The following is a 25,716-nucleotide window of genomic DNA, read 5'->3' as shown; positions in this document are numbered from 1 at the left end:
CATCTTTTATAGGGTCAAAGGTCATATTGTTGATGGAGGGTTTGTGTGACATCTATAGGCTACATTTGTTAACAGATTTTGTTCAAAATTGGTATGGCGGTTTATCATGATGTAATCTACAAGCCTATATATTTTGGATGTGCTGCTCCCAGTGTTCCGTCTTTATGGGGTCAAAGGTCAGGTTGTTGGATGGTTTGTGTCAGTGCCGTATATTAAGAGAGTCTGGCCAACTGCTAATTTGGACGCCATGTCGTTACCGCGCGTATTACGCGTCACAGGATTAGCGTGTACGCTCAGACGTAACAAAATAACCAAGCCAAATAAGGGGCAGTTAACAATGGGCATTGCGTATGAGCTCACTTCAGTAACGACATGGCGCCTGTAGATCACGGGACCAGCTTTTGACCAATCACAGGCTTCAAAACACGTAAGCCAAAAACCGAGTTGGCCAGACTCTCTTTATATACGGCACTGGTTTGTGTGCCCTCTATAGGCTACATTTCTTGACGGATTTTATTCAAATTTGGTATGAAGGTCTGCCATGATATGAGCTACAAGTCAAAAGATTTGGGACGTGTCTATACTTGATGTAATGCTCTCGTTGATCCACTTTTTTTTCTTTTTTTTTTTACAGGGACAAATATCACATTTTAATTTTGTCTTGCCTCCTCTCCGGCAATCACTTTTTTTTTCCAGTTAATTCCATTCAGATTTGTAAGGAGTACCATACATGTACTTTACCTAATTAGGTGATCCGAGTATCCTCTCGGATCACCTTCTGTATCTGTACGGATTCTTTCTTCTTCTTCTTCTTTCTTTATTTCTCCCCAAAAGTTGTGCAGAGGTTAGCTCAGAAAGTGCTATGCCTATCAAATTCAAACTTACACCATGTATGTATCGTGTCCCAAAGATGACAGATCTAGTAAAATCATAGTGATCAGTCGACTGTGACATCACTTTGACGTCATTATATGAAAACACATTCTCAATCATTTCTCATTAATGGAATGGAATTTTTCAATGAAATTTACGTCACATATATTTTAAGTCAAGCGCATTCTACTCATATTCTAACAATTCATCTATACCTTAAAACGTGCGCGTATGCGCGCGTTGAAATATTGGTATGCTCCAATCGAGCTAAAAATTTTTTTGCACACGTTTCAGACCATTTAGAGCATTTTTTGAAAAATTGAAAAAATCGGACGGACGCATACGCGCGCGCGCGCATATACGCACGCACAGCTCATATGCAATTGAAATTTCCCGTTTCTTCACTTTGATCGGATGTCTGAAATGTCAAGGAATATTTCTACCAAGTTTCAAGTCAATCCGACTCAATATGACGTCATATGGGCCCGTCAAAGTTGAAATTCTGCGCGCGCATCAATGGCGATAGACAGTGCAACTATGCCAAAATACCGCCAATTTTAAATCCGATTTTACTCGTCAGGATGGACGGTGACCCCCATTTTCTTTACATATTCTGAAAGCTGATGAGTTGTACATGTCATTTTATGGGTTGTCGATGCTGAAAAAATGATGAAAAGATATCAAATTTCTTAAAAAAGTAAAAAAAGTAAATTTTCAAAATGACGTCATCAGATTTCAAGTTCATTCAAGCGTATCTCACTAATCCTTTGCCAATTTTCACCAAGATTTCAGTATGTTGTAGCTTATTTGATGTTCTTTCATTATGTTAGTAAAAAAAATTTGACTGGATGACGTCATCACCGCGTAAAAATGGATTAAATGTCATCTTGTCAAATTTGACCAGTTTATGTGTTATCTCTATGGGAGTGCAGTTTTTCTGGAAATGAAAATTGACATAACTATCTTTATCGAGCATTAGCTTACTTATGCTTCAGTGAATTTCTCCCAGATTTTAATATGTTGTAGCTAAGACTTTGGGCTATCGTTAATGTGCCGTCCGTTTTTTCATACGATGTCGGCATTACGTCAAAAAACTTGGTTGAAATTAAAGCTTATCTTCGATGTATTGAAATATTTCTTTCTTTCTGCAACTTTCTTTGCAATAACTCAAGAAAAACATACCCTATCACCACCATATTTTGCACATGTTTAGTTCATGTCATGTACATTATTTCACAAAATAACAACTACTTGATCAGACACCATCTTGGGTATGTAAATTAGGGTCAAAGGTCATAAATGTTTCATCCTGTATCTTGGTGAATACATGTCTTATCTTTCCCATATTTTGCACACGCAAAGACCATGTTACAAGGATCATTTCACAAAATATACACTTTTTGCTCAGATGCCATCTTGTCTGTGCAAAGTGGGGTCAAAGGTCATATGTACTTCTTTCTTTATCTTGGTTATGACGTGTTATCTCTATGGGAGGGAATTTTTCTAGATGTGAAAATTGACATGACTGTCTTTATCGAGCACTAGCTCACTTACCCTTGGGTGAATTTCTCCCAGATTTTAATATGTTGTAGCTGAGACTTTGCACCATCGTGAAGTGCCCTTCGTTTTTTCATACGACGTCGAAATCACATCGAGAAACTTGGTTGAAATTAAAGCTTATCTTCGATGTATTGACATATTTCTTTCTTTCTGCAACTTTCTTTGCAATAAATCAAGAAAAACAGCCCCTATCACCCCCATACTTAGCACATGTTTAGTTCATGTCACTTACATTATTTCATAAAATAACAACTACTTGATCGGACAACATCTTGGGTATGTAAATTAGGGTCAAAGGTCATAAATGTTTCATCATGTATCTTGGCGAATACCTGTCCTATCTTTCCCACATTTTGCACACGTATAGACGATGTCGCAAGAATCATTTCACAAAATAAACACTTTTTCCTCAGATGCCATCTTGGGAGTGTAAAGGTGGGTCAAAGGTCATATGTATTTGTTGCTGTATCTTTGTTATCTAGTGTATACAGAATGTGGTACCAAAGATGGCAGATATGACTCCCTTTTCTAAATGAGAATCCAAACATCACACGGCCAATGTCTCTAAACACAGATGAAACCTGTATGGTCATGCCTATTGCGATCAGGACTCGAATTATTGATTTAAAAAAATCGGATCACCTTAATTTGTCAGTAATGACAAATTACAATCTCTAGTTGTCCCCGCCGAACGAGTTCGAGCAGGGGACTATGAAACGGGCTCCGTACGTGTGTGTGTCTGTGCGTCCGTGCGTCCGTCCATGCGTCCGTCCGTGTGTGATCAAAATGTTCAATTTGCTACTTTTCTGTCATTTATGAGCCAATTTTGATTCTGTTTACTTTATATGATAGCACTACATGGGAGCTTTGAAACTTCTACACAGAATTTCAGTTGTGACCTTTGACCTTGACCTTTGACCTATATTGTACATTTTGCTACAAAATGCCACTCCTTCGCCATTTCTAACTCGATTTCGATTCCGTTTGCTTTAATGATGGCACTAGGTGAGGGCTTCAAAACTTCTACACAGAATTTTGACCTTTGCCTTCTTTGACCTTTGACCTTGATTTTTGACCTATATTGTACATTGGCTACAAAATGCTACTCCTTCGCCATTTCTAACCCGATTTCAATTCCGTTTGCTTTATGTGATGGCACTAGGTGAGGGCTTCAAAACTTCTACACAGAATTTTGACCTTTGACTTCTTTGACCTTTGACCTTGATTTTTTACCTATATTGCACATTTTGTTACAAAATGCTACTTCCGGCGGGGACATATATTACGCACCGCGTAATTTCTACTTTTCCTTGTTTTATTCTGATGCTACCCCAGTGTTCCATCTTTTACAGGTCAATTGTCGCATATTGGTTGCTGTCTTGCATGCACTTGACAGTCACATTTTAAACTGACTTCTTCCAGATTATTTATAGTGAACATCATAGTTTACTCTTCCACAGTTTCTATGCCTCAGCCACGAAGTGTCGCAGGAGGCATTATGTTTTCGGGTTGTCCGTCCAAGTTCTGTCCGTCTGTCGTCCATCTGTCCTTCCATCCGTCCGTCCGTAATCAATTTTTTGGACAGCATAACTAAAAAACTGTTTGAATTATCCTAATAAAACTTGACAGGTATGTGTATGAGGGGGTGAAGTTGTGCCTTTCAACTTTTGGGTGCAGATGCTCATGGTCAAAGGTCAAGGTCAAATGCTCAAAATTTCACTATTTCCCCCATATCTATGAAATGCCTGATGGTATTTTCGTGAAACTTTGTGTATACATGTATTACCCAATAAAGAGTTTCTAGTGAGAGTTTGGGGTCATGAGGTCAAAAGGTCAAGTAAAAATGTATAAAATTTACTTTTTTCCTCCATATCTTGGAAATGGTTCAAGGTATTTTCATGGAACATAGTACATATACATGTACTAACTGATAGTGATTATCTAGGGAATTTGGGGGTCATGAGGTCAAAGATCAGGGGTCAAAGGTCAAGGTCAACTCATTAAATTTCACTTTTTCCATCATATTCATGCAATATCTGCCAGATTTTTCTTGAAACTTTGTGTATACATGTATTACCCAATAGAGATTCTCTGGGAAGTTTTTGGCCAAAAAAGTCAAAGGTCAAAAGGTCAAGTAAAAGTGCTAAATTTCACTTCCTCCATATCTTGGAAGTGGCTCAAGGTATCATCATGAATCTATATGCATGTTGTGCCTGACAGTGATTCTCTTGGGAATTTTGAGGTCATAGGGTCAACGGTCAAGGTTCAAAGGCCAAGGGTTAAAGCCAGGTCAAGATGCTAACAATTTACTTTTTAATACAGAAATTACACTTTTTCTCTGTACCTTGAAAATTACTCAATGCATAGACTTATAAAAGGGTCAAAAGTTCAGTAAAAGTCCCTGAATCCCCCCAAAAAATGCTCTCTTAGAAAATGTAGCCGTTCATCCAATTAAAAAGTGGACATTCAAGACATTATAACATGTCAACATAATATTTTGCCATTTAGATGAAACTGTCATGGCACATTGTCAAGACGTACTGTAGACCTATTAGGAAAATCATACATTATGGCGGAGGCATACCAGTCGCCATAGGGACATTTCTAGTTGATGCTACTCTGATGTTCCTTATAAATGGTCAAATATCACATTTTAAGCCCCAATCACACCGTTACTCAAACAATCCTCTACATCCAGCATTGCATCCCAAAGTCCATTTAAAAATTACACTTTTTATGATGCAACACCAGACTCAGAGCAATGTTTGCGCAACTGTGTGACTGGGACATTGGTGGCTATCCTGTAGCCACTCTGCATGCAGGTGACATATCTTCAGATCTAGTACTTTTGAATTTTGCATTCAGATGCATTATACTCTGATCAATCTATTTACAGAAATATTGTTTTGTGAAGCTGCGCCTATTCTTCACAATATTCACCTTTATGTTTGAAGAAGGGGAGGGGATCTTTGTCCTTCGCTCAAATGTGAATATAAAGCAAAAGCTGCTGCTGGTGCCGGGGAATACAATCGCATTGCGCAGCAATGGACATTTCTAATTAACAGGATTGTCATCAGATATTGTTACCAATGTAATAGCACATGTTGTGTGAACATAAGGAGTGATTGAGTGGACACACTGTAAAGATGAACAGTAAATGCTAAAATATATTGTTAATATGTGACCCTGCATCACAAAACAAACAAAAAGCCGCCAGATATGGATATTTAGTGGAGGACAGATTCTTAAAGATCAAACTCTAAGCTTTAAAGTGATGTGTAATTCATGTCAAATGGACTACCTTATCTGAATACTAGAAAGAAAGTGCACACTCTTGGAAAGTGCGAACTGAGAAAATAGGCTCTGAACTACAGAGTCTATTCAAGCGCTTAATCTTTACCGAGCTGTGCTAGCTGTGCAATGAAAGGGATAAAACACAGGATGTAAACCACCTGAGAAACAACAATGAAGGAATTATTAGATTAAGCTGATATTAAACATGTTCTATCAACACATTCTACCCATGATGAATGCCAACTTTCAAGGCAGAAGAATCATCCTTTCAAAAGTTATTAGACTTGAAAGTGAAGAGTGTCCAAAGGATTTCAAGAAATGAAAAGGGGACGATAAGACATACCTGATCATTCTATTCTCCCCCAAAAATGGGTGTAGAAAAACTGATGAAAACACACTTTCCCATTCATGTTATGATCCCAAACTAAGGAATAGTGTAGAAGAAGGATAGCTCTTTCAGAAAATATTGAAAACTCAAGATTGACTCGGTTGACCCATTTCACCTTTTTTGAGTCCTCACGTGAAATCAAAGGGCGTGACTTTTCGTTCGTTTTGTGATGCACGGTCACATATTGTATAAGGGGTCACACAGTGAGTGGTAATAACAACATCAGCACTGTGAAAACATTCATAAAAAATTTAGCATATCACAGACTCCCCAAAGTAACTTTTGTGACTCTAGATTAAAAGTGACCATTTTGTCTTTTATGTGTGCTTACTTGTGCATGGCTCAACAGATCATTCACATTTTCACACAGAAAGTAGACAATAGGTGTAGGTATACCCCTGCCAAATTAATTTGCTATTACTTTACTATGCTATGTTCAATTATGTTGGTGTGAAAAATACAGAAGTAATACAATAAAATCAAGCCAAACTAAACCAAACTTCCAATATCCCCCCCCCCAAAAAAAAGACATTTTTTATTATATACAAATACATGGAAATATGAAAATGAAAATAACATTTAATTTTAGTAATTCTATTTGGCCACTGTCTTTATAGTTCCATTGCATTTATTCTGCTTCTCAAGACAAAAGACATTACAGTTACATTGTTGTAAAGAAAAACAAAACATAATTAAATTACAGGGTAGCAAAACAAATGAGTATCATCTCATATTATATAAAACTACAGTGAATATATTACAAGATATTGAAAAAATATTAACCATATCATGTACAACTTTGAAGAGGTTTTACTCTCTTTTTAAATTTCATTTCATTCTGTTGGTTACATATCCTGGAGGAAAGAGCAGGAATTTGTTTTGTATCATATTTCTCGAGAGGGGCAATGATCTGTGGTGGTCAATGTATTTGGTGTTTTTGGGAGGAGAGTGAGCATGTCAAAGTTGGGATTATCTGTCAATTTCGAAGATTGTCATTCTGAGGTTGTGACTGGTCTGGCCTTCCTCTCTGGTGATTATTGATAAGCAAATTTCAATACTTCAAATGTCATATTATCGTCATCTTCAATTCCTGCGATCCTCAACGGTTGTGGGTTGAAATGTTCACTCTTAAAAAAAACAATGGAAGTCCAGGGTACGATTAACCCTAACTAGGCCCCCCCCCCCCCTTCGACGTTTCGCGTGATGTATCGCTAACATGAAAAGCTATCGCCGCGACGTTTCATGACTTTTTTCTTTTGAGTCTCCTGCATCTTTTGACACCAAATTTGCGGTGCCCGGGCACGCGGTTCCGAAGTTGCGCATAAATATGTACGTGCATGTCAGATCAAAAATTGCTCAAAAACGTGAATTTGTGTACAATTTCAGTGCAAATTGTGCTTACAGGCAAATTTCATAAAAGCATGATTATTTTGGGGTTTTATTGATTAAAATCAATTAATAACATATCTTCTTGTTCGAAACAATGTCTTGGACAAGTTTCATTACAAAAAAATGAAAAACAAAGTCGAAAAAACAAAGAAATACATAAGAAATTCAAAAAACAATAAAATACTTTTTTTTCTCTTATATTTGCTCAGGACACTAAAAAGAATATTTACCCAAAAAAATGTGCCCATTTTGAGCTTTATTTAGTGATTTATATCAAATTATCAGATTTCATGCATCATTACGTATAAATTAGCATAATTTAGCATAAATAATAACTTTTAAAAAAATTTAATCTGGTGGTACTTTAGATTACGTCATAGGCAATGTGTGTGTGAATTTTCGTCGCGGTCGACGGCCGAGATCTGGAGGGGAGCTTGGGAGGCCCCCCCCCCCCCCCCCCCCCGGCTCTATGATCTACCTAAAAAGCCCGGCCTAGTTAGGGTTAATTGTATATTCCCTACATTATCCAATCATACATGTAGCTCAAATGATGGTTGCTCTTGATCCTGATTGTGAAAGATATCGTATCCTATCTCAACAGAGTGAGTCAGTATGTGATGGTCGTACTGGAATGTATCGGAATATATCTGCACATACACCATGTACCAGATAGTCCCAAATCAGGGACCTTGATTGCCACGATCATGTCAGTTCACTATCAATCATGGATTTGATTGGGCAATCCTACGGGTTTGTATCTGAATGGGAGACCAGACCGTGACAGATAGTGTCACGTAAAATTGACTAATCGTAACCATATTGCATCCAAACACACCAAATTATATCAGCACATACGGATTTGCATCACCTTATACCTAAATGTGAAATTTCAGAGAAGCTTACGAAATTTCCACGGTCAAATATGAATGACCAATCATGTTGTTCATAACGGATCGCATGACAGTGGGAACAGCATTATCCAGACAGGTGCTTATATGAAAATCACCCATAAATTGGTTCTATACTTTAGGGAAAATGGTCTCTAAAATAAACTCAGATTGCCTCAGAGTGTCTAGTACCCCAGAGTTTCCAGGGCCCCTAGACAGGCCCTGGACCTTGCCCGAAGAGCCTTCGTGCTTGTGAATTGCACATTTAGGGGAGGGTTTCTTCCTTTCAAAAAGTGTTCCATTTTTCTGATTTTCAAATGTTGCCAAGTATGCCTTGGCAATGATTTACTCCATGACATATTCATATTCTCATCAATACTATCTGCATGGTCTCTGTTCAGGTTGCCTGTCCATTATGTATTTGTCTGTCACATATCTCCTCAGTGCAATTAAACAACTTTTTGTAAAATTCATTCTCTTGGTACTTGGCCAAGGAATGCTCCGTTAAATGCACATGAACTCAATGTGATCATGGGCAAAATCGTTCAAGGTCAAACATCCTTGAACTTTTGCTTAAAAAATGCTTTTTCAGCTGGTACAGGCATTGTCTAATGTTAGTATTATATGGTAGAAAATGTAGAAATCAATGCATTACACCTTGCAAGTGTGTTCAGTTACATTTAATGCAGGATTTAGCGGTCTGAATAGAAATAGTTACATACACATGTACTCTTAGAAGTTGTTTTTGTAATTGTGGTGACTCTTGTTGTAGGGACAGTGGTTTCAAATGATATTTCTTTATATGGCTCTATGGGTGATATCTGTTAAACACTTGCATTTTTGGGGGACGTACGTTGTATGTGTGTTGCATGCACAATTAATACAGGGAGCCATATTTATCAACTTTTAAAGAGACAATATACTTCTCAGTTACCTGCAGAACTGTCAATTGTTCCTCTAAAATGTACACACGATGCTTAAGGAATGTGTGAAAGAATGATTAAACACACAGTTTCAGTTGGGTAACAATAAAGATGCAAAATACCAACCAAAAAAGGTTTGCCGGAAGTACTACAGTCTCAGAGCATACCCCGATGGTGGTTGCTTTGTGATGTTTCATATTGCATCAATTACAATATATATAGGGCCACAGCACGGCCGTAATCTGGCAGAACTGTGTATCTCCTTTAACACATTACGCCAGAAATCGGGTTTAAAGATTCAATGTTACACCTTTCTAAACTGGGATACGATGAGTTGCATTTTTCCTCTTTTCTTGGTCATAATTGGTCTAAAGAATTTATTTCCAGCAAAAAAATGACAATTTGACCTTTTTAAGTAGTAATGATTACCAATTTAAAAAACTTACGCAGTTCTGCCAGATTAATCGTCGCCAAATTTTTGCGATCGTAATCTGGCAGAACTGCGTATCTCTGGTCACGTGCCCGGGTTGATCAGCCAGAACTGCATAAGTCTTTGGCCATGTGGGGGGTTTTTCAGGCAGAACTGCGTATCTCTAGGAGATACGCAGTTCTGCCTGATAAGCACGTGTTTCATCAGGTAGAACTACGTATCTTTTTTAGTCGTCAACCACGTGCTTATCAGCCAGAACTGCGTATCTCCTAGAGATATGCAGTTCTGGCTGATAAACACGTGGTTTATCAGCCAGAACTATGTATCTCTGTCTATTTTCCCCCTTACTATTCAGCGGATGCAGTGTCAAAACAATGAATATTTTAGATCGAGTACAATTTTTTGAAATATTGGTATTGTATAAAGTCATCATTATTGATTCACATTCAATTTCATTTTATCCATTCATTCGTATGTGGGAAATAACTTGTTTTCCCCAAATATTGTCAGTCTGTGTCCATGTTTCTGTATTATTTAGCGGCACAAGAAGTACCGCTACCTCAAAAGCCTGGCTGCTGCTGCTTGGGTCATTGTCGATCTCATGAAGCATTGCATTTGGATTAAGAATAATATTAGACTAGATGTTAAGCTATATTGTTCATCAAGACTACAGGTAGGTACTACATTGTAGACCGTCTAGACCGTAGTCCATTCAGGCCTAACGATACACTAGACATCTATAGACTAGTAGAGCGGTACGTAGGGATCTGCATACGATAGGCCTACTGATCTCATCATTCCTACTCTAAGAGTCTATGCCCAAAGTAAGAGTATGCCTAGACCCTTTTGGCTGAAGGCCTGAACTCTATTTAAACTAAAGAATACTAGGAGCTAGGCCTGACTAAAAGTGTATTTACAGCTTTATTAGAAATAAAAAAATAGACCCTAGGTCTCGTTTGTGTCGACTCCTACTGTAGGCCTACTACAGTACTAACGTTAGGGTAGTAGTGTTCTAACCATTCCTCTCTACGCAGGCCTAAAACGTACTAGAACTCTCGAACTCTTTCTACTCGATTGTCTATTCAATGTTAGGTCTATGTAACATCCAGACGTCTATTTTGGGGCGTCATTAACAGACTAGTAATATCAATGAAAATTAGTTTCTAGTCTAGACTCTAGATCTAGACTCTATATCCAGGTAGAGCTGTCTATTGGGGATCTAGGCCTATTACTATTGTTACTAATGTTATAGTAGATCTAAGAACAACGTAAAGCCTAACCTGCCTATCTAATGACTAACGGTAAGTCTATAAAGTCTTACATAGCCTATAATGTCTAGTATGTAGTAGTATTAGTATACTGTATACGCTATATATTTCGCAGGGGTTTTATTTTCGTGAATTTCGCGAGTCGGGAGCTCTTCGCGAAATTAACAACACGCGAAAATATTACCTTCCAAAATGAATCCCTTGCCTTGGTGATACGAACATATCAGTACAAAACATGTACTAGTATACCATGTCACGGCTTACCGAACAGACCATACTGGCTAAGCTTGTTTATGCACGTCCACGTCTACTTACGAATACTGTAGAGAGCCAATCCATTATCGCAAGGGGACCACTCGTCAGAAATCTAGCATGATGGACTTAACCACTTCAAAAATGTTGAATTCTAACTTACTAGTTCGCAGAGTTTGGCAAGTCTTTTTCATGCAGTGTATAACTAGTGTCATTCTTATTTGCTAGTAAGTTGAAAATTCACACTTTCTTTGCCACTTCATATTTTCTGTCCCCCAATCGCGAATTTAACCACTCGCGAAAATGTGTGACAGCGACAATTCGCGAAAATTATAGCGTATACAGTAGATCACAGATCTAGATCTAAGTTTCAGATCTATTTCTAGGGCTAAATGGTTATAATTTAGCTTTTAACCAGTAGATTCTTGATTCTTCATATTACAGACTTAAAGAATGTCTATGCCGAATCAAATCTAGAAAAATAGAAAACTGAGTAAAGACAGAATAACCGGCGATTCAGCCTAAGTTAAGTAACGGTAGGCCCCAGTAGTCTAGTAGGCCCCTACTGCACAACTCTAAACTGGGAGTACCGGTACGGTACCAGTATTAAAAAGTAAACTTGTAAAAGTGTTAGTATTGGTCAATTTCTGACGTCTGTAGGATTGGATCGAAAATGTCATCGTTATGGAGGGTATCCTAGATATTCATTAAACTTCTCAAGATCAATCCCATAGATCCAAGCCAACTAACCGCTTATTACAAAGAAAAACAAAATAAGATTAAGAAGCCATGCCTATTGATTACAGATATTGTTGTTCGCGTGACCTACCCTACTGCACAGTATATTGATTTCACGTACATTAACAATGGACAAGTGCTGCAGTACTAAGTAGGCCTGAAGTTGACTGGAGCGTGATGTCAGACAAGATGCAAACTATAGCGTTTGTTAGATCTAGAAATGCTCTAGGCTTAAAAAACACTAGATTGTAGCAAAACTTAATTGTAAGGCATACCGCATATTGACCTGTTTTTAAGCCTGCCAGTCTATGAAGGGAAAGAAAGTGGCAATTTCCCCCAAGAGTAACGAGGGTTATTAGGTGATCCGAGTATCCTCTCGGATCACCTTCTGTATCTGTACTGATTCTTTGTTTTTCTTTTTCTTCTTTCTCCTCAAAAGTTGTGCAGAGGTTAGCTCAGAAAGTCCTCTACCTATCAATTTCAAACTCATACCATATATGTATCTTGTCCCAAACATGATAAATCTAATGTATCATAGTGATCAGTCAACCGTGATGTCACTATGACGTCATTATATGAAAACACATTCTCAATCATATCTCATTATTGGAATGGAATTTTTAGATGAAATTTACGTCACATATATTTCAAATTATGCGCATTCTACTCATGTTCTCAAAATTCATTTTTTCTCTCAAAACGTGCATTGAAATATTTGTATCCTCAAATCGAGCTCAAATTTTTTTTGCACACGTTTCAGACCATTTGGAGCATTTTTTGAAAAATTGAAAAAATCGGACGGACGCGTACGCGCGCGCATATATACGCACGCACAGCTCATATGCAAGTGAAATTTCCCATTTTTTCACACTTATCGGATGCCTGAAATGTCAAGGAATATTTCTACCAAGTTTCAAGTCAATCCGACTCAATATGACGTCATACGGGCCCGTCAAAGTTGAAATTCCGTGCGTGCGTCAATGGCGATATACAGTGCAACTATGCCAAAAAAACGCCAATTTTAAATCCGATTTTACTCGCCAGGATGGACGGTGATCCCCAATTTTCTTTACATATTCTGAAAGCTGATGAGTTGTACATGTCATTTCATGGGTTGGCGATGCTGGAAAAATGACTAAAAGATATCAAATTTCTTAATGAAATAAAAAGAGTAAATTTTCAAAATGACATCAAATTTCAAGTTCACTCGAGCGTATCTTACTTATCCTTTGCCGATTTTCACCCAGATTTCAGTATGTTGTAGCTCATTAAATGTTCTGTCATTAATGTAATAACAACATTTTAATTGGATGACGGCATCACCTCGTAAAAATGGATTCAACGTAAGCTTGTCAAATTTGACCAGTTTACGTGTTATCTCTATGGGAGTGCAGTTTTTCTGGAAATGAAAATTGACATGACTGTCTTTTTCGAGCACTAGCTCACTTATGCTTCGGAGAATTTCTCCCAGATTTTGATATGTTGTAGCTGAGACTTCGGGCTATCGTAAATGTGCCCTTTATTTTTTCATACGGTATCGGGATCACGCCCAAAAACTTGGTTGAAATTAAAGTTTATCTTCACTGTATTTTCATATTCCTTTCTTTTTGCAATTTTCTTTGCAATAACTCAAGAAAAACATACCCTATCACCACCATATTTTGCACATGTTTAGGTCATGTCACGGACATTATTTCATAAAATAACAACTACTTGATCAGATGCCATCTTTGGTATGTAAATTAGGGTCAAAGGTCATAAATGTATCATCCTGTATCTTGGTGAATACATGTCCTTTCTTTCCCATATTTTCTACACGTAAAGACCATCTTACAAGGATCATTTCACAAAATAACTACTTTTTGCTCAGATGCCATCTTGTCTGTGGAAAGTGGGGTCAAAGGTCAAATATACTTCATTCTGTATCTTCGTTAGTGTACACGGAATTGTGTAACATAGATGGCAGGTCTGACTCCCTTTTCTAAATGAGAATCCAAACATCACACGGCCAATGTCCACTTAACACAGATGAAACCGGTATGGTCATGCCTATTGGGATCAGGAGACTCAAACAATTGATTTCCGAACAGATCGGATCACCTAATTTGTCAGTGTTGACAAATTCCGATTCTAGTTGCTTTTGGATCCATTGCTTTAGCATGACTGTCGTCGTGTACATACTCCGTAGCCGCGCCGTACGACGTGTCTAGCTACCTAGGCACTGCTAGCTTGAACGCGCAGCGCATTCGTCACTACCAAGACCACGCACGCACGTGTTAAGATATACCATGTCCGTGCGGGATGCAGGAACACCTTGGTCCAAGCGTTGTCGTAAGTCGACTTACGCAGTTCTGCCTGATTAACATTGGAAAATTCATTTCGTATCTTGACTTACGCAGTTCTGCCAGATTAATCACCCTCTCTCCTCAGGAATTTTGCCAAAATTACTTTCTAAAAATAACTTTCTGTACCGAATCACAACTTAATTTTTGGCCCACTTGAAAGAGCATGAGAAAAAACACACAAAACACTCAAAATCTGAAAATCGACCAAAATCGACTTAGGGAGTTCTGCCAGATTATGGCCAAGCAGTATCAAACAGGAGAGTGAATTGTGTGCAGCATGTTAGCTGAATGCTTTTCAATACTGCCGCTAGGGCATGATTCAGTCATCACATACGAGTAGTGTATCCAGTATTGAATCAAGAGGGCATTTCAGAAATAACAGTCGCGCAAATCGACTTTTTTATTATTTCACACTTTGATCTAAAAATACTCCAAAACAGTCCAATATCCTGGCTAATCGCATCAGCCAGACAAGTTATTTTGTCGAGCCCACTGGAGGTGCGGGGAGACTAAGGGATCATCTGCGGCTTCTGTCCGTCCTCCATCCGTCATCCGTCAGTCCGTCTGTAATGCTATGAGAACTTGAATAACTCTCTACTGAGGACTTCAATTTCAATCAAACTTGGAGGGAAGAGTGGTTATGTAAAGTTACACATTTTACCAAACATGAAGGTCACCTCATGGTCAAAGGTCACAGGCAGGGGTTAAGGAACTTTAGGGCCCAATGTTTTACGGCGCGTTTCGATTATGGCTCATAACTTTAGATGTCCCTTGGGGAGTTGAAGGTCATAACTTATGGCTCATAACTTTTTATCCCTATGTCCGTTTGTGACCAAACTTGGATGGTAGAAGTTCCTTGGGGAATTGAAGGTCACCACAAGGTCAGAGGTCACAGACAGGGGTCAACAAACTTTTAGGGCCCAATGTTAAGTTTTTACGGCGCGTTTCAATTATGGCTCATAACTTTTGATCCATATGTCCGTTTGTGACCAAACTTGGCTAGTAAATGTCCCTTGGTGAGTTGAAGGTCACCACAAGGTCAAAGGTCATAGGCGGGGTCAATGAACTTCCAGGATTTAGAAAAACATTAATTTCTTGTAGGCGAATGGGCGGGACACATTTTGGCACTTGCCTTGTTTTTTTTTTAGACACTTTCGATGTATTGCATGCAAACTCCAAAGGATGGAAGATGAATTTTGAGCCCTTCTGAGAACTATGTTTTGGCTTTAATAGCATGCACAATATCTCTTGATATTCTGTCCCTGCTACAGGCCCCTCTAGAGATTCTGTCAGATGCCTGGCTGCTGGACATGAGTGGCCCTAAGTGGAAATGGCAAGAAATGAGAGTATGCAATGAAGAGTTTGCTGCTCCTCAGATCTGGCAACATCCCTCCTGCAAGGTATGTGAGACATGATTGAATTTATTTTACACTTTATGCTAAAATGGTTAACTCTTATGTAATGTATTGCTGAAATATGACATTATGTAATAAAAACAAATCGTAATATCATTGAATAAATGATTGGAATGAATGCCTCTTCATTCATTACCTGACCCCCAGATTCAAGTCACCTTTTTGTCTGACATACTATCATCCATCATCTTTCTTCTGTCACCCATTAACTATCTACTTCATATCACTTTACGTACCTATCCATGTCACATGCCATTCTGATCCCATTCAGAATCAACCTCAGTAGCTTAAAAGTTCTTTGCTCTCTCGGTTGCCCTGGCAACCATTCGGGAGCATCATTCCCACACTGCATAATAGACCACTATGAGCGCTATGTATGTCAGATCTTCCCAGCAGTTTTCCGACAATTGAGTTTCGCATGTTTTTAATTCCACAGAATCAAGACGGTAAATACTGGAACATATGGCATGCAAAAATATTTGTGTGCTTTCCCTTTTACAGTATGAGGTATAAGCCCTTTTAAGGGCTTCGTGATCGGTAGTCATGCCGCCTAAACTAGGGAATCAAGCAAGTCTCTTGCAACTACGCTGTCTCAGCGAGCAAGTCTCTTGCGACCACGTCTCAGCGTGGGATGCAGGAGATACCTAACGCTAGTAGGGACGGACAGAAAAGACTGAATCAGTCTGAAATATCAACCAAAGGTCCCCCAACAAAATGAAAACATTTTCCCAAAAGAGTATGAAGGGCAGCAAAGCTACTGCTGATACTTGGAAATGTAAGACAACCAAATCCAAAGAGAAAGCCACTGTGCATGAGGCCATAGGTTAAACTCCTGCCTCCACAGTCGTAGCCAGAGATGAGGCCACAAGTAAACCTCCTGCCTCTCAGGCAGTACAGAACAAAAACCCACCCATGTTGCGACCTGCAACAAATACATGCACGATTACTGGTATTCAGAACACTACCACAAATCCGGCTGTAGACCCAACAACTTTGTGTAATGTGTTTCTGAAGGCTCTTCAAGTGGTGTTTTACAACCGAATATTGGGAACCCTGTCTCCATGAGTGAAGAATACGGCAGGCGCTAAAGGCTATTCCAAATTGAACTCATGCTCAAGCACTCTCGTGCATGAAGTAACATCAGTCCTACCTGCCCCCAAAGACGATATGATATGCCCAATTAATTTTACTCCTATCATCTTAGATAGCTGTATTCTTCATCAGAAATATCTGTCAGATGAATTTGAGGCAGTTGGTAAGTGTGAAGTGCCCCGATATTTGCGGCAAAGTCCAGAGTCGCATCACCCTCGTATTTGTCAGGCTTAAGTGAGGGAGCTGATTGACATTGATAGGGAAAATTAGGTATTTTTCAGAAAATTGCGAAGCCGTGCCAGGGACGGGGTGACCTCTGGGCAATATGAAACCGCAAATATCAGGGGACCTTCACACTTACCAACTGCCTCAAATTCATCTGACAGATATTTCTGATGAAGAATACAGCTATCTAAGATGATAGGGGTAAAATTAATTGTTTGTCTCGCAAAGAAAATTGTAGTAAGGTATGTACAACATTTTGTTTGCTACTACTGAGCTTCATCAGGTACAATGAGACACAGTAGCGCGTGCATGCTCTTCACCCGGCGTGCGTCATGCGTAAACTTTTTACATTTTCATCTTCTTCTTGAGAACCCCGTGACCGATATTCACCAAACTTGGCAGGTAGCATCCCTAGGGGGATAGGATCTCAATTTGTTCAAGTGGGCACCATACTCCACCTGGGGGCCCCCCCAGAGGGGCCCAAACCCCCAAAATTAAGGAATCTTAAAAAATCTTCTTCTCTAGAACTGGAAGTGATAGAGCTAAGTTAATACTATGAATTAGTACATTGATGACTGTAGTTTCAAGTTTGTTCATGGCGGAATCAGGGGTGCCCCCTTTGGGACCCAGGGGAGGGGGGGTGGGGAGGGGTCCTAACGGGGTCCAAATTGTATATTTTCATCTTTTTTTTTTGAAAATGCCATTATGAATTTTCACCAAAGTTGGCAGGTAGCATCCCTAGGGGGAAAGAATCTCATTCCCATCAAATGGGCACCATGCCCCACCTGGGGGCCCCAGGGGGGCCTAAATTTGGACCAAATTGTAAATTTTCATCTTTTTCTTGAAAACCCTATCACAAATTTTCACCAAACTTGGCAGGTAGCATCACTAGGGGGATAGAATCTCAATTCCACCAAATGGGCACCATGCCCCACCTGGGGGTCCCCAGGGGACCTAAATTTGGACCAAAATTGTAAATTTTCATCTTTTTCTTAAAAACCCTAGATCACAAATCTTCACCAAACTTGGCAGGTATTGTGATCTTTACCAAACTTGGCAGGTAGCATCCCTGGGAAGATAGAATCTCAATTCCATCAAATGGGCACCATGCCCCACCTGGGGGCCCCCAGGGGTCCCACCCCCCACCCTCCTGTAAGGAATCTTTACAGAGTTTCTCTGGAACCAGAAGTGATTGAGCCAAGTTGATACAATGAGTCAGTATATTGATGACTGTTGTTTCAAGTTTATTCATGGGAAAATCAGGGGTGCCCTACCCCCTCCACCCCCTTGGGACCCAAGGAAGCAGGATGGGATGGGGGGGGGGTCCAAATGCGGACCTAAATTTTCATCTTCTTGCTGAAAACAACATAATGGATTTTCACCAAACTTGGCAAATAGCATTCCCATGGGGATAAGATTTCAAAGTGTTTGAATGGGCACCATGCTTTCCTTGGGGGCCCCAGGGGGTCCAAACCTCCTAGATTAATGAATATTCAATAATATTTTTCTCTAGTTCTAATCAAAAGTGATAGGGCTTTAAGTCTTTTTTCCCCAAGCTGCATAATCCAACATTCTATAAAGTACAGTGTACTTGGTAGGTATCTTTTACCAGTGTGATGGAATATGTAAATGGACACCATGCCCCCACTCTCAAAGCTACCCCCACCATAAGTTTCCAATGTTCTCAGGTAAGAGTCTGCAAGAATGCATGGAGGGTGAACTTGCGATACTCAGGTGAGCGCGTGACCCCCGGGTCTCTTGTTATCATAAAAATTGATAGATAATGACTTACACACAGGATTTAGAAACTAGCTCTAAAGGGGATTGCACTGATAGAACAGCTACAATTCTTCACCTCTCCCATATTTCAAAGTTTTTTTCTTTTTTTTTTAGGGGGGAGGGGGGCATTGTAGCTTTTATTGCCTGCGTAAAAGCTGTACATATTCTTCACAAAAAAGCTACATGTAAATCAAGACAACACTGGCGTCTTTAAGGTTTGTAGCAAAAGAGTTTTGTGCTCGGATTTTTCTTGCTTTGAACAACCACATATTCAAAGTAAAGAAAGGAGAAAAAAAATAAATTTGTCATTGAGGTATAGTTTACCATTAGGAGAACTGATTGAATAATTGTTTGAGTTATCACATTTGATGTGTATGTGTAGGTCAGTTGTATCACAAAACATCATACCATATAAAAATTTTGCAATAAAGCCTACAATTTGAGGTGATATCACTATTTTTTTCAATAAATGGTAACTGTAGACGGTTTATTCTAGAAGTAATCGTATTGTAATTGTTATCCACATTCAAATATAATATTTAACAGTACTTAACATTAATTACAATAGATTAACATTTTTACGTTGGTTGTCTCTATCCTAACTCTCATCTTAGATCTATTCTGAAGCACTAATGCTGGGTTTTTGTTTCATGAGCAAATGGTAAATAATGCCTTTAATAAAGATAATGAGCACTCGAGAGTAATGATAGCACAATGCTTTAATATATCTATACATGTAGATTAAGGGTCATTTAGCTACTGGGGGAAAAGAAGTAATGTGTTCACTTCAGGGGAAAAGATGTAATCTGTTAACTTCAGCTACATGCTTACAGCAGATGTTCACACAGCTACACATTCTTGACAGTATCATTTTAGGATTATGTCCAATCAGCTGACAGAGCACATGCTGTGTATTGTTTGCTTCAACTACGCCGAAGGCCATGGCTCTCTTCAATAGAAACAGAAATGCTCTTCGTTTTTGTTTATGATCGATCATGCTTTGTTACTTGCACTTGGGCAATGAACGACTTCAGTGAAGTACATCATCACCAGCCCATCAGCTTCGACAAGTTGCTAGGGGGCAGAGCTCATGAACTTGCCTTGCAAAGTCCTTGCTCATACTGTGCAACAAAAATAGATGAGCCAAAAAATTAAAAGCTACAAAAAATTTAATATTTCACACTTTTCTAGTAGATGCAACACCTTGAAATTTGAGCTTGAGGTAGACAAATAGTTTCGGTACCTCAACTAAAATTTGATTTTTCTGGGTTGTGGTGCCAGCAACTTGTGGCTACGGTACTTTTGATGTGACAGATCACATCACACACACACACACATACATTGTACATATATACGCGTCTATGGTGGAAACCGAGGCCTGTCTTACCCATAGGAATTTTACCACATAACCAAGGACCTGTGTGTAAGTAGGACTCTTGTCACCCGAGAACTCATTTGTATATTACCATCCAACCGAGGACTTACTACAATATTGTTAATCAAGAACCTACAAACCTGTACCCCTACACACAAAAGCATGCAAAAGCAGACCATTTGGAATGATCTGCGTACCGAGGACATCCTCGGTTCTGTTTGTCCTCGGTTTAAATGTAAAGTTTGTATGTGTGTCCTTGTTTTACACCATGAATAAGTGCACACATACACACACTTTGATATGTTTTGTATCTTGAATTTGTTGGTTGACTCTCGCTTTCATTTTGTTGCTACTTCTCTGTACACCAGGTTAGGGCATGCTGCTTGTTCAGTCGTTCCCCCCCCCCCCCCCCCCTTTCACTCATATTGTTGCTGTATCACTCTTTTCCCATTCTTTATCACTTTGTTTTTGCTTGTCTTGTGTGATGTTGCCTCTCTATTCATCTTTATCCTTCACAAGTTGCCCTGTGATCCTTTGGATCATCACTGACCCACTTCTGCCGTTTGTTTGTCCACCCTCTTGCTTTTATCCCCCTCCTTAACTTGCTTTTTGGGCCCCCTGCCCTTGACTTCTAACCCATCCCTTTTGTTTTCTCTGTTCCGTGTCCCTAGCCCTCCCCTGACTGTGCCTGTTGTATGTAGTTCTTATTTGTGATTGCTTTCCCTGCCCGTTTGTCATTTTACTTCTGACAAAGATTCTGCTAGGATCGAAAGCTCAGGCTCCTTTTGACTCCATTTCACTGGTGTGACTTGTTTGCGTTGCGGCACTGATGATGCACTGTTTTCATTGTTATGCCTCCGCCACGAAGTGGTGCTGGAGGCATTATGTTTTCGGGTTGTCCGTCCGTCCTTCCGTCCGTAATGAATTTTGTGGACAGCATAACTAAAAAACCTTTTGAGGTATCCTGATGAAACTTGGCATGTATGTGCATTAGGGGGTGAAGTTCTGCCTATCAACTTTTAGGTGCACATGCTCAAGGTCAAAGGTCAAAAGATCAAGGTCAAATACATAAAATTTCACTATTTCCACCATGTCTATGCAATGCCCGAAGATATTTTCTTAAAACTTAGTGTATACATGTATTACCCAATTAAGATTCTCTGGTGGAAGTTTGGGGTCTTGAGGTCAAAGGTCAAAAGGTCAAGTAACAATATTAAAACTTCACTTTTTTCTCCATAACTTGGAAATTAATCAAGGTATCTTCATGGAACATAGTATATATATACATGTACTTACTGGCAGTGATTATCTAGAGAATTTAGGGTTCATGGGGTCAAGGGTCAGGGGTCAAAGGTCAAGGGCAACACTTCAACATTTTACTATTTCCCTTATATTTATGCAATGCCAGCAGGATTATTTTTTTTTACACTTGGTGTATGCATGTATAACCTGATAGAGATTCTCAGGAAACTTTTTTTTTTGTTTTCTTTTTTTGCCTCAAAGGTCAAAAGGTCAGAGATCAAGGGGAAGTGCTGAACTAACTTTTTCCTCCATATCTCAGAAGTGGCTCAAGTTATCTTGAAACTTTCTACATATTTATGCATGTTCTGCCTGACAGTGATTATCCTATGAATTTTAGGGTCAAAGGCCAGATGAAAATGGTAACAATGTACTTTTCAATACAGAAATTGCACTTTTTCTCCACACCTTGAAAATTACTCAATGCATAAACTTATGAATGGGCAAAGTCAAGTTAAAGTCCTTAAATCCCCAAATACATGCTCTCCTATTCATCCAATTAAACCTAGGTCAAGGAAGGTGAACATTCAACACATTTGTGACAAACTTGTCATTTTAATATTTTTCCAGTTATGTGAAAATGAAATCACACATTGTCCACATGTACTATAGACCTATTAGGAGAATCATGCATTGTGGCGGAGGCATACCAGTCGCCTTAGCAACATTTCTAGTTACTATTTAGTTTTGCTGTTGCCCCACCCCCAGCAGCTTATATGGACGGATTTTGTGGTAGCAACAGAAATCTCTTTGCAGTATGTACATGCGTTCTTGAAAGATGCTTGACAGGGTTGAATTTGTGATCCTTTTTACGCATATCTCTACCTCATCATTGACCATTATGAGAGAATTAAAACATTCGATTGTGAAATGCAGTGTTAAATGGTTATGTAAAAAATCAGATCTACTAAAATTGTTCAATATCGTTTGTTAATTCTTCTGAACATCAACTCATATAGATTAACATGCACTATTCAACTTGTTTTATACTATTGCCACCCGGCGGGATCACGATTTCATAAATTATTTCAGCTTTAATCTTTTACGTAATGCGGTACATGCCAATATTGACCAACCAGCAAAAAAAAAAAATCGAAAGGATAATGATAAGCTGCACATGCATTTCAAAAACGTAAATTATCATTCTATTTTCTGCCACGAGTTTCATTAGATGAAAAGTTTTTGAATGAACTTTGTTGGTTTTTTTTTTTACGTTGCAATCTGGTTTGAGCATGTGTATTACAAGAAAAAATCCAATGATTATGTTCAGTGATCTTAGAACATCGGAGGGTATTTGTGTGTCTTATCGGGTGGTTTATAAGAAAACATAGAAAGAATGTTACTTGGTTATTCGTCACTGATAATGGATGATAAAGCACGTTTGTTTCCTCTTTCCGCTTCAGATAATTCATGTCTCAAGAGACAGCATACAGTATATCTACTATGCACATGTGTGTACATTGCACATTACTGTGTTGAGCACAGACTATGAAGAACAAGAAAGAGATTACATTGATAGGGTGAATTCAGTTTTCAGTGTTTCATTTGTCGCATGTTTGAAAGCAGCAGGTCAAGAAATGGAATCTCGTCATTTTAGATCAGATTATGTTTTTCTTTATCATGATGCACCGATAATGTCCTCGTTATAACCGGAATAACAGGGTTTCAGTGTAATATGTGCATGTAGGGGGCCTACATGTGTGTGCATACATGCATGCATTTAGTGAAAGAGAAGAAAGAACAGTGTGCATGTATTGTACACTTTGCATCTGTGTTACTCTCCCTTCTTGATTAGCAAGGTATTTATGGTTACAGCTCGTTATTCCAAAAGTTCATTATTCCGAAGGTTCTTTAGTCCGAAGGTTCGTTATTCCGAAGGTACGTTATTCCGAAGATTAGTTATTCTGAAGGTTTGTTAATCCGAGAATATGATGAGGTTTGTTATTCCGAAGGTTCAGTAATCCGAAAATGAAATAAGGTTCGTTATTCTGAAGGTTCGTTAATCCAAAAATGAAACAAAGCTTGTTATTCCTAAGGTTCGTTACGGACCCTATACCATTTCAGATCAACGAACCTTCGAAATAGCGAACCCTATTTCATTTTCGGATTAACGAACCTTCGGAATAACGCCACAAGTGTTCGGAATAACGAACCATTTTTCATTTTCGGATTAACGAACCTCTAGGTATAGGGAATTTGTGTGTTTCAGATTAACGAACCCTCGAAATAACGAAACTTCGGATTAACGAACCCTCGGAATAATGAACCTTCGGAATAACGAACCTTCGGAATAACGAACAGCATCCGGTATGAATTGCTAGGTGTGATACAGTAAAGTCCCAGAGGTATCGTGTTCAGATAACACTAGCCCTTAAATATCTATAGAAATTTGCTTATCAATTAAAAACCTTCATATTCATTACAGGTTGGAGACACTGTGCTCATCTATTCAACAGCAAAACGGCAGAAGCCATTCGGACTTTCCCGCAAGCGGAATCATACAACCAACACACCATCCCCCACAAGGCCTCATACCAAGCAGTCTGCCATGAGCAGCACCAGAGACTTGGAGCACAAGGGGCGTAGCTCCCACCGTGGTCAGAACAATCTGCAGAGCCTGTTACGTCGCAGCCAGCACCTGTCTGGCCATCAGGTGGCAGTGTCAGGTATCAAGGACAGTATCAACGCTTGCACAAACTCTTCTACAGACAGTGCAGATAATGGCAGTCCTTGTCCAAGCACATGTACTAAAACGAATAGTGTTGTAGAGTCTGTACCAAAGGAATGTGGTGGTGCTCGACCTAAGGACTATGGGGGAGCTAGACCTAAAGTGAAGATCATTAATGGACAGAAGGGGCTTACAAAGAATGTTACCTCGCTTGATTCAACTGTGACAGAAAGCACCACAGAGAGGGCACATTTAAATCTCCTAAAATGTAAATGTCGCCCAGAGGCACAGGCTAGCCCATATCCATGGCCAACACCAGGGCCTCAGCCAAAGAAATCAACATTGCAGCTGTATGTGTTAGATGTTAGTCAGGCAACCACTCAGGCCCTTGTCAGCTGGTTGCCTGTTCCAGATTCAACATCACCCGAGTTCCATGAGAGATTGGTTTCAGGGGTACTCCCAGCCCAGCATGGCCCACCACCAGATTCCACTATCATGGCCTCCTTGACAACAGCTCGAGGTGAACTTGTTATGTTCGGTGGACTAGTGGAAAATCGCAGTCAAAGCTTACTGCGTGGAAGAGGAGCAAGCATGTCATGGGACTATAAGGCAGTGAACAAGATTTACTTCTCATTTTAGAGCATGACACCTATTCTAATAATTAAAAGGGAGTTCATGCCAGATATGTGGATAGTGTAAATGCAGAAATATTAGGAATGCATGTCAACAAATTTTGAGTAACATTGGACTATCTATTCAGAAGTTTTAAATTTTTACCTACAAGTTTTGATCAAATCCATGTGCCGTCATCACTAGACGAGAAGACTAAAACAATGTGTATTGTCACAGTAGGGCAACGATGAAAGGAAAATATATATATTCAGAACCTGACATATTTTGGTTTTTGTAGCATATTGAAAGAGTATGTGACTTACCTCTTTTGAAAGACGGGGGAATAATGTTACACTTAATGTTTGTCTTGTAACTAGTCAAAGGAATGTGTGCTTTACATACAAAATGAAATTTTGTGGAATTCTCCTTATTTTTTTTCACTACTATGTACTATCATTTCTACATTCAGTGAATTTACTCGTGAATATGTATTTATAGTGAACTCCCCCTTCAAATGAAGCTTTTAACTCAATGCTCAAGATGATGGTGAAAGAAGGAATGGTGTGAATTAGAACTGTGATTTTCACAACCCTTCCACCACTTTGTAAAGAAAAAAATTGTGTATTTTGGTTTGTGCTCACCTGTGGGAAGGGCACAAGGGTTAAATTTGACATATACATTTTCAACCTTGCAGTGCATGATCACACACTCACAAAACGTGGCATGGCTCATTCTTTTGATAAGTAGTGAATATGAAGTTGTTTACTTCAAATGTTTTGCTGATAGCCCCAGTGGGACACAGGAGCAGGTTTAAAGGTCCAAACAGTGCATTTCAAAGATAACTTTCTTCTGATCTAGAAGTAGTACAACCGGATCGAAGTAAAGAGAAGGAATGTTTATGGCA

General features: G+C 39.1%; 1 protein-coding gene across 2 annotated transcripts in view; it reads left to right on the top strand.

Annotated features, from left to right (window-relative positions):
- LOC139735868 (uncharacterized) overlaps positions 1-25,477 on the top strand; it is a 113,770-nt gene extending 88,293 nt beyond the window's left edge. For both annotated transcript variants that reach the window (XM_071646616.1, XM_071646615.1), the window contains exons 6-7: positions 15,619-15,747; positions 23,958-25,477. In XM_071646616.1, the coding sequence (XP_071502717.1) occupies positions 15,619-15,747; positions 23,958-24,839 (1,011 nt within the window). In that variant the 3' untranslated portion in view covers positions 24,840-25,477. The remainder of the gene's footprint in view (positions 1-15,618; positions 15,748-23,957) is intronic.
- Positions 25,478-25,716: the final 239 nt, after the last annotated feature.

The sequence above is a fragment of the Diadema antillarum genome, unplaced genomic scaffold (genome assembly GCF_040938485.1).
Source record: "Diadema antillarum isolate AM-2024a unplaced genomic scaffold, OU_Dant_1.0 seq00000604_RagTag, whole genome shotgun sequence".
NCBI classification, from domain to species: domain Eukaryota; kingdom Metazoa; phylum Echinodermata; class Echinoidea; order Diadematoida; family Diadematidae; genus Diadema; species Diadema antillarum.
The sequence above is the reverse complement of the archived record's forward strand: the minus strand, read 5'-3'. Positions and strand labels throughout refer to the sequence as shown.